At 49.1% G+C, this 16,239-nt stretch overlaps 1 protein-coding gene across 3 annotated transcripts in view; it reads left to right on the forward strand.

Moving 5' to 3' along the window:
• The window catches only part of SGSM1 (small G protein signaling modulator 1), a 73,102-nt gene that overhangs the window by 24,028 nt on the left and 32,835 nt on the right, over nucleotides 1-16,239 (forward strand). For all 3 annotated transcript variants that reach the window (XR_012503720.1, XM_074356772.1, XM_074356773.1), the window contains exons 4-12: nucleotides 600-762; nucleotides 3,398-3,550; nucleotides 6,386-6,453; nucleotides 6,733-6,878; nucleotides 7,010-7,141; nucleotides 9,567-9,691; nucleotides 13,212-13,279; nucleotides 14,520-14,683; nucleotides 14,864-14,996. Coding sequence is in view for 2 of the 3 variants with exons in the window: in XM_074356772.1 (XP_074212873.1) it covers nucleotides 600-762; nucleotides 3,398-3,550; nucleotides 6,386-6,453; nucleotides 6,733-6,878; nucleotides 7,010-7,141; nucleotides 9,567-9,691; nucleotides 13,212-13,279; nucleotides 14,520-14,683; nucleotides 14,864-14,996 (1,152 nt within the window). In the remaining variant the exon portion in view is untranslated. The remainder of the gene's footprint in view (nucleotides 1-599; nucleotides 763-3,397; nucleotides 3,551-6,385; nucleotides 6,454-6,732; nucleotides 6,879-7,009; nucleotides 7,142-9,566; nucleotides 9,692-13,211; nucleotides 13,280-14,519; nucleotides 14,684-14,863; nucleotides 14,997-16,239) is intronic.

The following is a 16,239-nucleotide window of genomic DNA, read 5'->3' on the forward strand; positions in this document are numbered from 1 at the left end:
TGGTTTTCCTTTCTGCCTGGCTGTGGTGGAGAGTGAATGAGACCCGTGATGTTAGCTGTTCCTGGGATCACGATAGTAAGGACGATGAAGTGACTTTTAACCCAGATAAAGCTCGGCAGTCCCGCGGTCCAGTCTGCTCTCCCTCACGAACAAGAGTAATAGCTGATGTTTGTAAGGCACTCATTAGGTGGCAGGCTCTGTGCAAAGTGCTTCCCATGTGTTTTTTCCACCTCATTCTAACAGCAGCCTTAGGGGGTTGATGTTCATACTGGCCCCATTTTACAGATGAGGAGACTAAGGCACAGAGAAGGGAAGTAATTGCACGTAGTCACACAGCTGATTAGTGGCTGGGAGAGGATGTGAACGGGGATGCTCCGACCTTGGGCAGCCAGCATGGGTTAACCACTAAGCTTTCTTGCTCCCTTTTGAGGGGCCGGAAGGTGGAGAGGCATACATTTTTCCTATGATGCTGTTATGAAATTTGTGATTCTGGGGGTCCCAACTCTTCAAGGCACCCATGTGTGGCTGCAGCTCTGAGCCAAGCTGGGTGCTGGGGAGCCTGAGCAGGGCAGGATCCGCTGACCCTCGTGTCCCCGTAGCGGCGGTGGAGGCCTGCGTCCTTCATGGACTGCGGAGGCGGGCGGCTGGCTTCCTGCGCAGCAACAAGATCGCAGCTCTCTTCATGAAGGTGGGCAAGAGCTTCCCACCGGCCGAGGAGCTGAGCCGCAAGGTCCAGGACCTGGAGCAGCTGATCGAGAGCGCGTGAGTGCCAAGGTTGGGGTACGGGCCAGGGCACCCCCCATGGGACAGTCTACGATCCCCCCGCAACTCTCCTCTCTGCTCCTCAAACCTGCCAGACTCTTTCACACCCCAGGACCTTTGCACATGCTGTATCCTCCACCTTGTTCACACCCCTCATCTTCCACAGCTGGTTCCTTGTCATCACTCGGGCCTTCCCCAAGCGAAGAGTAAATTCCAACCCTCACCCCATTTCTCTTTTATATCCTGCTGTTTGTTGTCTTCCCAATTGTTATCACCGTCTGTAGTTATTCACTCCTTTGTTTACTGTGTGCTTGATTGTTGTCTGTCTTCCCCTTGACTTGACTCTGAACTTAACAGATGCATCGGTATTACTCCCCATGAGGTCCCCAGGGTCTGGGATGGTGCTCAGCACCTGAGAAATGCCCAGGAAACAACTGTCAAATGAATAAATGCCCAGTGGGAGCCAAGCCTGTTCCAAATGCAGGAAATTCAAAGTTTAATGAAATCAATATGATCTCTGTCTGCATGGACCGGATGCTCACAGTGAAGCTGACTGTGTGGCTGACCATGTGTACTGGGGGGAGACTCATGGCCCAAATGTGTTTACATGAGTGCCCCCCACCAGAGCCACCTCCAGAGTCCCGACTGCACAGCCAAACCCCCATCCTGGAGCCTGGTCGTGGGTAGCAAATAGGTTTCAACCCCAGTTGGTACGAGTGGCTGCCCAGAGAACTGTGTTGTGAATGATTCTGGAGCTGTGATTGGGCTTTTCAGGAGAGAGTGCGTGGATTGATTAGCCATGTCTGTCATGGGCAAGAGGCAGGAGAGAGAAGTGTGCATGTCATGTGTTTGCCGTCCCTGCCATGGGTGATGAGTCCACTTCACTGGCTGAGAAATGGCCCTTTCTTTGCCCCTCAGGCCCTGCCAGCCCAGGGGTCTTGGCCAGATCTGCATGATGGGCCAGGCTCTGGATTGGGTATTGCCAGCTGCCATTTGGAATCTGACTCCTCACTACCTGGTCTTTAGGTGCCTTCCAGTCCATCTATTGATTTCCCAGGTGTTTGCTGATAATTTCTTTTTTTAATTTTTTAAAAAAATTTTTTGTTGAAGTATAGTCAGTTTACAGTGTTGTGTTAGTCTCTGGTGTACAGCACAGTGATTTAGTTATATACACATATCTGTATTCTTTTTCATTATAGGTTACAAGATGTTGAATATAGTTCTCTGTGCTATACAGTAGAACCCTGTTGTTTATCTATTTCTTATATAGTAGTTAGTTTCTGCAAATCCCAAACTCCTGTTTTACCCCTCCCCACTCCCTTACCCCCTTGGTAACCATAAGTTTGTTTTCTATGTCTGTGAGTCTGTTTCTGTTTTGTAGAATACCTTCATTTGTATCATTTTTTAAAGATCCCACATATAAGTGATACCATATGATATTTGCCTTTCCCTTTCTGGCTTACTTCACTTAGTATGATAATCTCTAGGTCCATCCATGTTGCTTCAAATGGCATTATTTCATTCTTTTTTATGGCTGAGTAGTATTCCACTATATATATACACACACACACGACTTCTTTATCCAGTCATCTCTTGATGGACATTTAAGTTGCTTCCATGTCTTGACTGATAACTTCTTAAAAGGGTGGATTTCTGTGGACCTTCCATAATACTGGGAGTGACTTTCTGAAAGAGGAATTAGAGATGTTCATTCCAGGTGCTCATTCATTCATTCATGCAGTCACTCCTTCATGAACACATTACTGAGCACCCGCTGTATGCCAGGCCCTGTGCTGGGCCCTGGAGATACAGGCATGAAGAGGCCCAAGGCTTGCCACGTGGTAGACTCTCAGTAAGGATTTTATTTAAGAAGTGACTGAGTTGCTTAGTTCATGCCCTCAAGGTCACAGTGTGGAGGGGAAGACAGAAAAGTGAGTGGGAAGGTAAGCAGCAGAGGCTGAGGGAGCACAGAGGAGGGGCCCCTCTCCAGCTTTGGCTGGTGCGAGAGGGCTTCCTGTAGGAGGGAGTACCCTCATTGGGACCTCAAGGGTGAGCAAGGGTCAGCCAGGGGACGGGGTGGAGAGGAAAACCAGGAAGAAGCAGCAGGTCATGGAAAGTCCTCAGGTGAGAGCTTGGCAGCCTCAGAGACCTGCAGAGATCTCTGTCTGGCTGCACCACGTAGACAGAGGTGGGGAGAGGTAAAGAGATGACTGGAGAGGTAAACTGGGGCAACGTCATGTAGCACCCTGTTTGTTATGAAAAACAGCTTACTTCTCAAGAGAAGTAGGGAGCCACCAAGGGATTTATAATCCAAGATTCTTCTTAGCCAGCACTCCTTTCCAGCAGAAAGAGAGAAAGGAGGGAGACAGACAGACAGACAGAAATTTCAGTATGAGAATCTAGTTCACCCATCAATAGTGTATGAAAGTGTCCATTTTACCACATCTCCACACTCACTTGGTATTATTATTTTCTCAGTCCGTATCTCATTTTCCAGGAGCAGTGTAGGCTCTTGTTGTTCTAGTTGCCATTCCTTCATTTCTTAGAGACGTTGGTCACTTTCCTATTTGCACATTGATCCTGTAGGATTTCCTCCTTTGTGAATATCCATTCTCTTCCTTTTCTGGTCTTGAAGCCGAAATCAGATCCAGGGCCTCCAAGAGAACGTGCGGAAGCTACCGAAACTGCCCAGTCTGTCCCCACTCGCCATCAAGCACCTGTGGATCCGCACAGCCTTGTTCGAGAAGGTCCTGGACAAAATTGTGCATTACCTTGTGGAAAACAGCAGGTGAGTGGGAAGGACCAGACACCTGGGTGCTCTCTGCCTCCACCTGCTGGCCATCTTGGGAATGGCACCCTCTTTCCCCCTTGATATACACTTGATTTGAAAGTGATTAAATAAGGGCCTTCTGGATGTTTGAACTAGCCTAGCCTAGAACCTTGGGAAAATTCACATGTTTAATTGCAATGCAGAGTCTTCAGATTTGGGGAGGGTATAAGGACCTTGCGATCTTAGAGATGTTTCTTCTCGCATGAATTAAGCCCATGTTCTATTCACTAACAGGTGACCTGAGCGGAGTCACTTAGCTTCTCTGTGCCCCTGTTATCTCTCCTGGTGAATGGGACGGGGCAAGAAAAGGAGTTAGCGAGTACACAGCACTTTGGAAATGCATAGTGATGCTTTTTACATTTTCCCTCCTAGCTCAGATTGACCTGGTATAAAGGCTTTATACTGTGAATCCTGTTGTAAGCATTTATTCATGCATCCATTCATTCATCCAATAACTATTTCATGAGCATCTACTGTGTGCCGGGCCCTCATCTAGATATTGGGGATATGTTGGTCTTGCCTGTCATGTTAAAGAGCTCGGATATTATAAAAGGAGCACTGGGGAGCTACTGAAGAATCTATTGTCTGAGAGTCCTGATGGTCAGCACTCATTTCCAGCAAGAGAGAGAAATACATCTGAGAATCTTGCCATCTTTAAGTCTGTGAAAGTGCCTGTTTAACCACATCCTCACACTCAGTGGGTATCATTATTGTCTTTTATTTTTTGCCTGGAACATGTGTTTGCTACGAACATGTGTATAAAAATGCTGAGCAAAGTCCTTGAGTGAGTTTCCTCACCAGGCCAAGCACGCAGAGACTGCTCAGGGAAGTCCACTGCCCTGATGTCCACACCCCAGGCTCAGTCCCCAGCCTGGACAGAAATCTGGGCTCTGGAACTTCACTTAACCTCTTCACCTTCTAGTAAGTCATAACACATCTGTGCCCCCTGCCTTGTTATGGGTTCAGGGTTTCTGTAGTTACTGCCTTTGGCATATGACCTTGTGTTTTCCTGCTGAAAAAAAAAAATGGTCCTATTTATTTAGTGATTTATTTGAGCAGCAATACCAACCTACTGTTTCTTCATTAAGCATTGTATTTTGGGTTTTAGATTCATACAATACTTGCCACAGCGGTACAGAGAGTTCTTGCCTGCCCTCAATGATTACAGCCCTACGTAACCTTAGTACAAGTCTCCAAACCAGGAAATTGCCATTGGTACAGCACTGTTAATCAAACTACCTTTTTTTTTGCAATATAGTTCTGTGAATTTTTTAAAAAAAATTTTGGGGGTAATTAGGTGTATTTATTTATTTATTTTTAGAGGAGGTACTGGGGATTGAACCTAGGACCTCATGCGTGTTAGGCAAATGCTCTACCACTGAGCTATACCCTCCCCGCCACTGTGAAATTTTAACACATGCAGAGTTTCATATAACCAGCACCACACTCCGGATTCAGAACTGTTCCAAAGAAACCCACCACCCCAAAAAAGCTCCCTCAGGCTACCCTTTCTAGTCACATCTTGCTCCCAACCCTACTTGCTGTTTTTAAGGCATCATTTCCAAGGCTTATGATCAGTAACTGCATTGATTTTTGGAACAGAAACTAAGTGGTGGACTGGAAAATATCTCAGATTCTTACCTTCAGATCTGACAGCAAAAATGTATAAACTTGATGTTGAGCATGTACAGGGGGTGTCATTTCTGCCTCAGCCAATATTCTGGTTGATCAAAGATTTCTTTGGGGCAAAATTACAATGATGTTGCTGCCATTTAGTGAGAACTTCTTGGTGTCAGAACTTAATATGTGCTGGTGGATGTTTAGTCCTCCCGAAAACCCGAGCAGGTGAGTTTTGTCATTCTTCCCATTTTACAGCTGAGAACACTGAAGATCAGAGAGGGTGGTTACCTGCCCAAGGACACACAGCAAGGGAGGGTGCAAGTGAGCTGGGCTCCTGCTCAGGCTTTTGACTCCAGACCCTGCATTCTTTACCTCCTGTTCTAGGATGGGAAGAGCCAAGCTGGTTGGGTGCAGCCTGCATTCATCTGCTGTGTGGCCTCCAACAAGTCACTTACCCTCTCTGGGCCCGAGATCCCTCAGGGGGTCAGAACAAGGTCCTTTTCTGGCTCTGAAATTCTGTTGGTTTCTAGACTGTATGAGTTTGCAAAGAATCAGAAACCAGTACACAACAACTCAAAACAAACAGAAAACCAAAACCACTGAGTACTAATTGATAGTGTCGCATGTTATTTTGAAGAGTCAGCGTCTGGGGGCTGTTTTGTACACATCAGGCCAGCATCATCTGCATTATTTATCTGAACAGGAAGCCCTGTTAATACAGCTTTTGGGGACACATCACAGCTGAAAAGCATTTTCATGCCTCAATAATATTAGAAGGGCAGACATCATCTGAGCCTCTAAGTGACTTCTGGTCTGAATGGAAGATGCAGTGGAAGCAGACAGAACCAGGTGGGGCCTGGCAGCTTTCAAATGATTATTCCTGTTTTTCTCATTAAGGCTTTATCACAGCCATGTATTAAGCAGTTACAAGCCAAGCACCCATGCTAAGTGCCTTACCTCTGTTGTCTCTTTCTAACATCCTTCAACAGTCCTATGAGATATATTATTATTATCCCCATTTTACAGATGGGGAAGTCGAGGCTTACAGAGGGAACTGGGTGACCAGAGGGGCATGGAACCCAGTCTGTCTGCTCTTAACCACCAGGCTGTAGTCAGTTGTGCACCCTCTGCTGGTCACCATCCAAACCTGCATGTCCTTTCCTCTCTTGCTAGTAAGTATTATGAGAAGGAGGCACTCCTGATGGACCCCGTGGACGGCCCCATCCTTGCGTCTTTGTTGGGTAAGTGGTCCAGCGCTCTGAGGTTCATCTGCATCTCTGGTCTTGGCTGGTGAGGGCATCTCCTAAGGGTCTCTCCCATGTCCCTCCAGCCTCTCCCTTCAGAACGGCTCGCTGCCTCTTGCTTTCAGGATCTCATGCTGGTCTCTCTTTAGCAGGACCCTGGGGCATCGTGGCTGCTTGGAGCGGGGGAGGGGTAGTAAAATAGGTGGTCCATCTGATGGTGGAAGGGAGGGTGGGATTTCTGGGGCGATGAGTTCCTAGTCCCCATATGCTCTGCAGTGGGGCCCTGCGCCCTGGAGTACACCAAGATGAAGACTTCAGATCACTTCTGGACGGACCCCTCGGCCGATGAGCTGGTCCAGAGGCACCGCATCCACAGCTCACACCTGCGGCAGGACTCGCCCACCAAGCGTCCTGCCCTCTGCGTGAGTGGGGTGGACAGGGGGCCCCATGAGGGAGTCTGGCTGAGTTCTGGACTTGGCATGGAGGTGGGAGCAGAAATGGCACCTTGGTGGTCCCTCCAGTCATCATGCTCCACCTCCCTTCACATGGCCAGATCCAGAAGAGGCATTCGAGTGGCAGCATGGACGACCGGCCATCCCTCTCTGCCCGCGACTATGTGGAGTCCCTGCACCAGAACTCCCGGGCCACCCTGCTCTATGGCAAGAACAACGTTCTGGTTCAGCCGGTGAGAGTTCATGTTGGGCCCAGTTCTTCCACTGGGGGTCTGGCTCCAGGTGACAGAGGAGGAGTTCCCTCGACTCCAGGTTGCTTGTCCATTTATCTGTCCATCTACCCATCCACCCATCCACCCACTCACCCATCTTTTCATTCTTCTGCCAGTATCTCCATCTCTCTCCTCCTGTTCATCCATGGGACATTTCCTTCTATCCATTTATCCATCCGTCCATCTATCCATCGGTCAATATTTCCAGCCAGCCAGCCAATCAGCTCTCTTACAGTCTGTATATTCATCCATCCTTCTATCCATGCATTCACCTACCATTCCTTTATCCATCTGCCTGTATTTATATCCAGCCAACCACCCATCTATTCAGCCATTCATCTACCAATCATTACATTCATCTATCCATCCACCTACTCATTGCTGCCTCTATCCATCCATCCATCCATCTGTCCGTCCATCCATCCATCTGTCCGTCCATCCATGCATCCATTATTACATCCAACCATCTACCCATCTTTACATCCATCTATCCGTCCATCCATCTTTACATCTGTCCATCCATTTGTCCATTTATTTTCCAGCCCATCTATCCCTCCACCTGACCACTCAGCCGTCTATCTGTCGTTCTCTCTTGCTATTGCAAGAGATGCATGAAGGCCCCTACCCCCATGTAATATCTCCTTCGCTGTCCCCTTCCTGGATGGTTGGGATCAGCATGGTGTTTGGGCTCAGCTGGGAGGAAGCGGAGGGAGAGCTGTCAGCCACTTCACCTCTGTGGTCACAATTGCCATCACCCGGTGACCCTGAGCAAGTCACTTCTTCTGAGCCTCGGTATTCGCATCTCCATGAGTATAAGACCCTATTTCCTCAGACCCAAGAATCCATGAATTTAAGATGCACAGTCTCTTAACATAACCATCAGAAAATTTAAAGTGCTATTAAATTATATACAGTGTGTTCTCACCCCTTGGAAATTTCATTTGCTACTTTTTCGAAAAGCTCTTTGAGGCTTGTTTTGAAATAGTTTTTTTTTTTTTTTTCAGCATGTACCCACAAGGGAAAATGTAATTGAAATACGTTCGTTAAGCTAGTCCTAAAACTTCTTCACGTTTCAGGATCCCAACCTTCTGTATCAGTTTTATATCAGTTTGTATTAGATAACGATACAATCTTTTTGTAAAAGATACAATTTTTTTGTATCAGTTTTCTTTTATTAGAGTCATTATCCTTATTTTTTAATATGATTATTATATTATGTATTTTATATATAATGTATAATATAATGCTTATATAATTATATAATTATAATATGATTGTAATAATATTATATTATAGTTATATAATATAATACAATTATTATTATAGTATAATACTTACTATATAATTATTTTCCTGATGTAACTTTCTGTTCCATCAAGAGAAAGGGTCACCAGATCCTGCCTGTGGGCCGAATGCAGCCCTCCGCCTGTTATCTGAGTAAAGCTGTACCAGAACGCGGCCACGCCTGGTACTTTGTGCATTGTGTGTGGTTGCTCTCCCACTATCAGGGCAGAGTTGAATGATTGCAGCAGGACCTGTATGGCTTCCCTATCTGACCCTTTACAGAAAAAGCTTGCTGACCTCTGATCAAGAGGACGGGAGGTACAGCCTCTCGTGCAAACGTGTGCACTCGGTAGTGCTGTGCAGGAAAATCTGGGGTTGTGGGCATCCCCGCGGTGGTGAATAATGGGTCTGTTTCACCGATACCGCATTAGCGTCCCGTTGCTCTGTGCCCAGTCTTCCTACATACGCCACCTGTCCTCTTCCGTTCAGAGCTGACTTACAGCCTAATCTTTCCGAAGATGTTTTAAAAAGCCCCTGTACTCTGCGTGTGGAGCAGCAACCCTGCACAGCACTTAATTGAAGTGACCACGGCGTAAACATCTGTAACCAAGTTTGCACAAGTTCAGGCGAAAGACAGCTCTGTCACAGTTGTGAGACGCCACTGATTATAAGATGCATCCGCATTTCAGGCGCATTAACACATGAGAAACAAACGTGCGTCTTAGGATCGATGAAATACGGCAAGGTTGCTTCCTCCGGGGGTTGCCGTGTGTGGAGCATGTGTGGCAGAGGGGAGTTTGTAGGGGAGTGGGCGACCTCCTGTGTGTGAGGCTTGGAGACAACCCCCCCACCACCACACCCCGCTTGGGATAAAACAGAGCAGGTGAGAAGCACCCTGCAGGAAAATTGAGAAGGCAGAGGATGGGGCTGAGTAGCACTGCCACCTGGATGGAGGTTCAGGGTCTTCCAAGTGGACGTGGCCTTGGAGGGGATGAACCAATCTCTTGGTTCTGGTTGCGTGTCCTTGAGCCTAATCGGCCAGGGTCCATGTCCACTGTGACGCCAGCACCGTGACCAGACCTGCATCCTCCTGTCTCTGCAGAGGGATGACATGGAGGCTGTGCCAGGATACCTGTCCCTGCACCAGACGGCTGACGTCATGACCTTGAAGTGGACTCCCAACCAGCTGATGAACGGGTCTATGGGGGACCTGGACTATGAGAAGAGGTAGGGTGCCGGGTCCCTCCCCTCCTCTTGGTACAGGGAAGTTTGTGCCCCGTCCCCTGTCCCGTGCTCCTGCCCCTGCTCCGTCTGGTTAAATAAGTGTATATGTTTGTGTGTGTGTGTGTGTGTGTGTGTGTGTGTGTGTGTGTGTGTGTGTGTGTGTGTAGACTCTTTCCAAGGGACATAACCAGGACACTGTTACTGTGTTCTGTTCACGTTAAGCCTCAGCACGATTAACACCAGGCTTTGATGTGATTAATATCATTCTCTAAGCTGATTGCTTCCTGGGCAGAGGTTACCATCTGTCCTCAGAGAGGGTCACTGGGCGGTGCAGTCAGTCCTGGCGGAGCCAGATCATTCAGCTCCAGCCAGACTCCTGAGTTTCTGATGGAGAAACCCTCAGGGAGGAACATTGTGGGGGCCGAGGAAGTACTCTTGGCCTTGAAAACCTTCTCTCAGTACATTCATCTGAAACCTTGATATCGGGCCTTCCCTAACCTCCCAGCTGAGTTCGGATCACACAGAGCCCTGAATCTCTTTCGCAGCATTTACAAAAGCATGCTAAATCTGCACCGACTCGGGCTCCGACTGTCCCGCCTTTTAGACCTGAGTTCCACGAAGGCAAGGAGTCTGTCTTGTGCACGTCTTCGCCCCAGCACCTGCCATAGACCGTAGCACATAGTAGGTGCTCAGATAATCTTTGTGAAACAAAGTAGGGAAGTCAAGGGACCTGGACTCATTCATCAGGTATTAACTGAGCACCTGGTATGTGCTAGACACTGCTGGGTATGAGAGAGAGCAGATGCTGAAAAGGAAAGGAAAATCTCTCTCTCTCAGGGCTTATGCTGTATGCACATTATACTTAGGAGACCATGAATAAGCAAGTAAATGAATAAATGTGCGTGATGGGACCCAGTCCTTGCTCAGCCCTCACCTTGCTGGGTGGCGTGGGGTACATCACTCCCTGTCTCTGGGCCTCAGTTTCCCCCTTCTATCAGACGATGGGGTTGGACAGGATAATGTCCCCAGAATGCAAAGGGCTCCCATAGGGTCTGTGGGGGATCCTCAAACATCAAAGTGTCTTCCGCCAAACATCAAAGCTTTAAGCACACACACACCCTGTTTGTTGGTTAAGCCTAAGCCTGGGACTGTGTGGGCAGGGGACTTTGGATGCTAATATCTTGGGAAAGGCATTGGCCCAAATGATTGCCAAGCACTCTCCCTCCAGCTCAGATCATCGGAGACTCTGTTTCTGCATCATCTTTTCCTCTGTGTGTGAACAGGCACACCATAAGTGCTTCGGTACTTAGTTCCAGCTGAATGTGCGCTTCCAAGGTCACTGCCCTTGGGGCTGGGGACTTCCTCAGTCCTGGAGTCTGAACCCCCGTGTTGCCTTTGCCTGGAACTGAAGCTCAGTGGAATAGAAACAGCCAGGGCTCAGAAATGTGGATGATAGCATGAGAAAGGGGGTACCCAGGGGTTGCAGCATGCCTTTGGGGACCAAGGAACAATGAAGATAAGTGGGGGATGCTCCCTGTGTAAGGAGGGTCAGGGCCTCTTTTCTTTTTTCCCAGCCAGCCTTCCCTCTTGCACAACCAGGATCATAACTCCCCAGCTGGGTTTCCTGACGTCCAAGCGGAAATATCACCAGAAAGGTGGATATTTGGTCTCTGGAGTCAGGCCAGACTTGGCTCAAATCTCAGCCCTGTCATGTGGACACTGCTGATGGTCCAACCACTTTATAAACCAGTTTGGAAGTCTCTTATAATATGTGCCTTTGCCATATGGCCCAGCAATTCCACTCTAGAAGCTGTTAGAACATGTAAAACAAAACCAGAAATTCAGCTCTTGCTCCTTCCCAGTTGAGTGACCTTGAACAATCAGCGTTATCTCCCCAAGCCTCAGTTTGTTCATCTGTAAAATGGGGATGTAGTCATGAACCCTCCAAATAGCCATGGAGGGAAGAGTCAATAAGAAAATGCATGTAAAGTGCTTAGCAGGAAGCCTGGCACCTGGAAAGGCCTCCCAGTCAAGGTGTTAATTTACAGAGATCCAAAAGGGCTGAGGCCACAGGGCTCCTCCCCTCCCTGCTGGTGTCTGAGGGTAGTTGGAGAGTTGCTCTGTTCCCTGGGGATCCCAAGATCCAGCATTCAAAATTCTCTCAGAACGTTCTCTGAGCATCTTGCAGAAGTGAACAAAACCCAGTCCCCCTCCAGGAGGTCAGCACCTCTTGGAGATTGTTCAGGAAGATTCTCAGACACAGTGCAGTTCTAAGAACATTTGACCAGATCAGTTGGGAGTCCCCAGGCTAAAACTGACAATTAGAGGAGTCCCCTGTCCCACAGGAATAAACCTGCACTGGCACCCCCGTGTGCTCCATCCTGCCTGAGAGCAGCCCACGGTAGCATGGTTTTGGCACAGACATGATGGTGGATCCAGAGGGGTGACCTCTGAAGCTGTTGGTGAGCTCTGAAGGAAAGCTGAGCAGTGCACTCCTATGGCTACCACAAAGCCCGAGTTCCTGTGGTCCCCCGGCCTCTTGTTCTGAGGGGAAAAGCAAATCTGTTTTAAGACAGCAGTAGGGTTTGAGCTGAAAAAGGAAAACTTTAAGTAAATGATCTTAGAAAGCATTAACCAAGTACTTTTTCATGTATCAGCACTGTGTTGAGCCCATCAAATATGTGATTCTACTTAATCCTTACAGCAACCCTATGTGGTGAGTATTGGCATCATCTCTATTTTATAGAGGAGGAAACTGAGGTTCATGGAAGCCTTGAAGTCACATTGTTGGGACCTGTGAAGTCAAAGCTGTTGAGTGGCTGCTCTGACCACATGGACACATGGTGGCCTGGCCAAGACTTTTTTTTTTTTAAGACTCTTAAATGCTGGTGACAGAAAACCATACTCAAGCTGACTTAAGCACTGGCTCATGTGAGCTGAAAAATCTAGGGGTGGTGGCTTCAGGCATGGCTGGATCCAGGGACTCAAATGATGAGGACCTGAACTCTTTCTGTCTCTTGACCCTACTTTCCTGACTATTGCCTCCATTCACAGGCAGGCTTTTTCTTGCCAGGACCCCCTACATCTCCAGACTTCTATCATCCTTACCTCTACTCCTAACAGAAAGGAGCATCTCTTTCCCAGTAATTCTAACATAAATCCAATAATTGGATCTCGTTGGTTCTGTTTGGGTCATGGGGCTGTCCCTGAACAAGTTACAGTGGCCATAACAGTGTAATATGCTGATTGGCCACATTTGGGTCAGGTGCCTATTCCTGGAGTCCTGGGTGGAGGATGGGTGGGGTCAGCCTTAGCCGTATGGGCTGGAGGTGGAGAAGAGGGGTTCCTTGGAAAATTGGGATACTGGGGCCAGAAGAAGGGGAGATGGAGTCTGGGAAGACCGAGACATGGATGTTGGGGATAGGTGGTCCTGGTGAGGACGGTGGAGGAGCCCATGGGTGTGCCCTTCCCCATGATGAGCTGGGCAGACATCCTGCAGGCCTAACCTTTCCTCCCCTTCCAGTGTCTACTGGGACTACGCCATGACCATCCGCCTGGAGGAGATCGTCTACCTGCACTGCCACCAGCAAGGTAGAGGCGGCGGGTCGAACATGTGGCTGGGGTGTGCCTCCTGGATTGCGTGCCTGCCCCACCCCCTTATTCCCTGTGCAACCTGACAAGTAACCTAACCTCTCTGAGCCCCACTTGCCCCATCTGTAAAATGGGAATCATAACAGAGCCTACTCATGGGGCTGTTGTGAGGATCAGATGGCATTTGTTAAGGGCTCGGCATCAAACCCGTGTGTGAAGCACGGTTCTCACGAGTCACATGCCTGTTATTTCATCACCGCAACAACTCAGTGACAGGGGCCCTGTCATTCCCATTTTAGAGGTGACATGGCACAAAGACACACTTCCTGAGCTCCACACTCTAGTTGTAAACCCCAGCCTTTGTCCTTCCAGAATCAGTGCTCTGAGAACCAAGGACAAACAGCTAGAGTTCTCCTTTGTAGCTCAAAGAAGGTATACCCTGAACAAGCAGAGGGCCATCCTGCTTGAGAAAGCAAGGGATCTGTGCCTCCTCGCCAAGGCACAAAACACAGTGGCTTAAGCTTATTTAATGAGATAGGCCTGGGTTCAGATCCAGGCCCTGCCACTCACCAGCTGTGTGACCTTGGGCAAGTTACATAACGTCTCTGAGCCTCGGTTTCATCATTTGTAAGATAGGCAATCATAGATATGTCTCACGGGGCTCATTTTGGGGATTACAATACGACAGTGCCTTTAACGTGCTGTGCTTGTATGTAGTAAGTGCTCAATACATGCTAGCGAGAGTCGTACATACAAAAATAGGTCAGAGATGGAGGAGGGTATAGATCAGTGGTAGAGTGTGTGCTTAGCATGCATGAGGTCCTGGTTCAATGCCCAGTTCCTCCATTTAAAAAATAAATTAAATAAATAAACCTAATTACCTCCCCTAACCTCCCCCCACAAAAAACAGGTCAGTTCAATTTGTAGAGGGTGCCTGAGGGGTGCAGGGTGTTTGGGGGCATTTTTTTCCTTTGGTGGCTGGCTGCAGGGAGACCAGCCACACTCATCTTGACCTTGGCCTATTGTTCCCCAAAAAACTCTGGTGGGTGGGATGATGGGGAGTCCGAGGAGGTGAAAACTGCCCCGTGACCTTCTGCCCAGGCGTTTCCCAGAGCCTCAGAGCAGGACCCCTGGGTCTGGCTGGGCGTGCCTAGGGGGTGTATATTTTCTGGGAGGGCCCCAGCACCATGCCTCATAGTGACTTCCTGCTGGGTCTCCTCTGGCTGGGTCGCCGTGGCAGTGGACAGCGGCGGGACAGTGGTGTTGGTCAGCCAGGATGGGATCCAGAGACCGCCCTTCCGCTTCCCCAAGGGAGGGCACCTCCTGCAGTTCCTCTCCTGCCTGGAGAACGGGCTGCTCCCTCACGGGCAGCTGGACCCACCGCTCTGGTCTCAGCGGGGGAAGGTGAGCGATGGTGGGGGCCCAGGGAGGCTGGGGTGCGGGTCAGCCGTGGGGAGTGGTCGTTCTTGCCCGTGGACCCTTATGTGGCTGTGTGGGCTCGTGCACATCCAGCGGGGACCCTCATGCTCTGCAGGTGGCGGGGACAGGTGTGTCCAAGGGACCACGCACTGGGTGTTCTTTCAGGGCAAAGTATTTCCCAAACTGCGCAAGCGGAGCCCTCAGGGTTCATCCGAGTCCACGTCCTCAGACAAGGAAGATGACGAGGCCACGGATTATGTGTTCAGAATCATCTACCCCGGCATGCAATCCGAATTCGGTAAGCTGCTCTGGCACTGGGCCCTGTTAGTTAATTCTGGAAATGGCTCCAGGCATGTGGAACTAGAGGACAAGAGATGTGGATTCTGGGGCCAGCAGGGGGACCTGGAATCAGGAAGTCGGGATCTTGAAGACCTCAGTCCTCCCTAAAGACATCCCTGGGTGCGAAGTGGCAAAGGGTAGCAGCAGTGACACAGGCTCTCAAGCCCTTGTTAAGCCTGGGCAAGCCACCTCACCCCTCTGTGCCTCAGTCTCCTCATCTGCAAAATGGGGATGTTCACAGCGCCCCTTTTCATAGGACTCTTGCGGGGATCAAATGAGATAAAGGGCTTGGCACAGAGAGAACACTCAAATGTTAGCGGCTGTTGTGTTGGTATTATTTTACTTCAGTATATTGTTGTGAGGATTCAATGAGATGATAACAGTGAGCAGTGCTAAGCCCACAGAATGAGGCCTTGCACACAGTAGGCCCTCAATCAATGGTTTGTCAGGACAGCAGAGGGGACAGGGAGGCACTGGCACCCGAGATCATAATGTACATCCAACAGTTGCCATGGTGATCACTGTGAAATTGATGCTTAGTGAATGGAAACTTACTAGTAAGCTGCTCATGACCAGAGGGCTGCGGTGAGGATTAAATGAACTAATATTTAAAAAGGTCTCAGAAGGAGGCCTGGCACTTTTTAAGCACCGTATGGATGTCTGGGAAGCAAATTAATAGGAAGTTATAGGTTCTTTCTATAAACTTCATTTTAACCCATTGTGGCCCTGTTGTTCCTGAATGGCTCTGAGCTGCCTTTCATTGAACCAACCACAGCTGGGCACCGAGAGGGTCTTTTGAAAGCAGACCTCCTCCCTGGCGAGGTTGGAATAATCCTACCAGGCCGCTTACTGCCCCAGCTCACACCCCTTGCTGTTGGATCCGGGATGTGAGGCAGGCTTGGTGGGATGAGCTGATGTTGCTTGGGTTACCTTGTGTTTTCACCCGTGTATTTTTCGTGGCCAGTTAGGAACAAAGCCTCTTGTTCCTGTGTCATTAAGAGCCATGGAGCGTCCTGAAGTGTCTCTCCACACCTGTTCCCCCAGGATCAGGGTCTGAAGCCCTCCCAGCCTCTCTGTGGTACCACATCACACAGCCCCAGCCAGATGCCCTGCGGCTGCCTTCCCAGGCCACTCTCTCCACAGAGCCTCTTCCAATAAATAATTTGTAGGGTCTTGCTGGGAGCCAGGCTGGGTGCTGAAGG

This window comes from Camelus bactrianus, chromosome 32 (genome assembly GCF_048773025.1).
Source record: "Camelus bactrianus isolate YW-2024 breed Bactrian camel chromosome 32, ASM4877302v1, whole genome shotgun sequence".
NCBI classification, from domain to species: Eukaryota; Metazoa; Chordata; class Mammalia; order Artiodactyla; family Camelidae; genus Camelus; species Camelus bactrianus.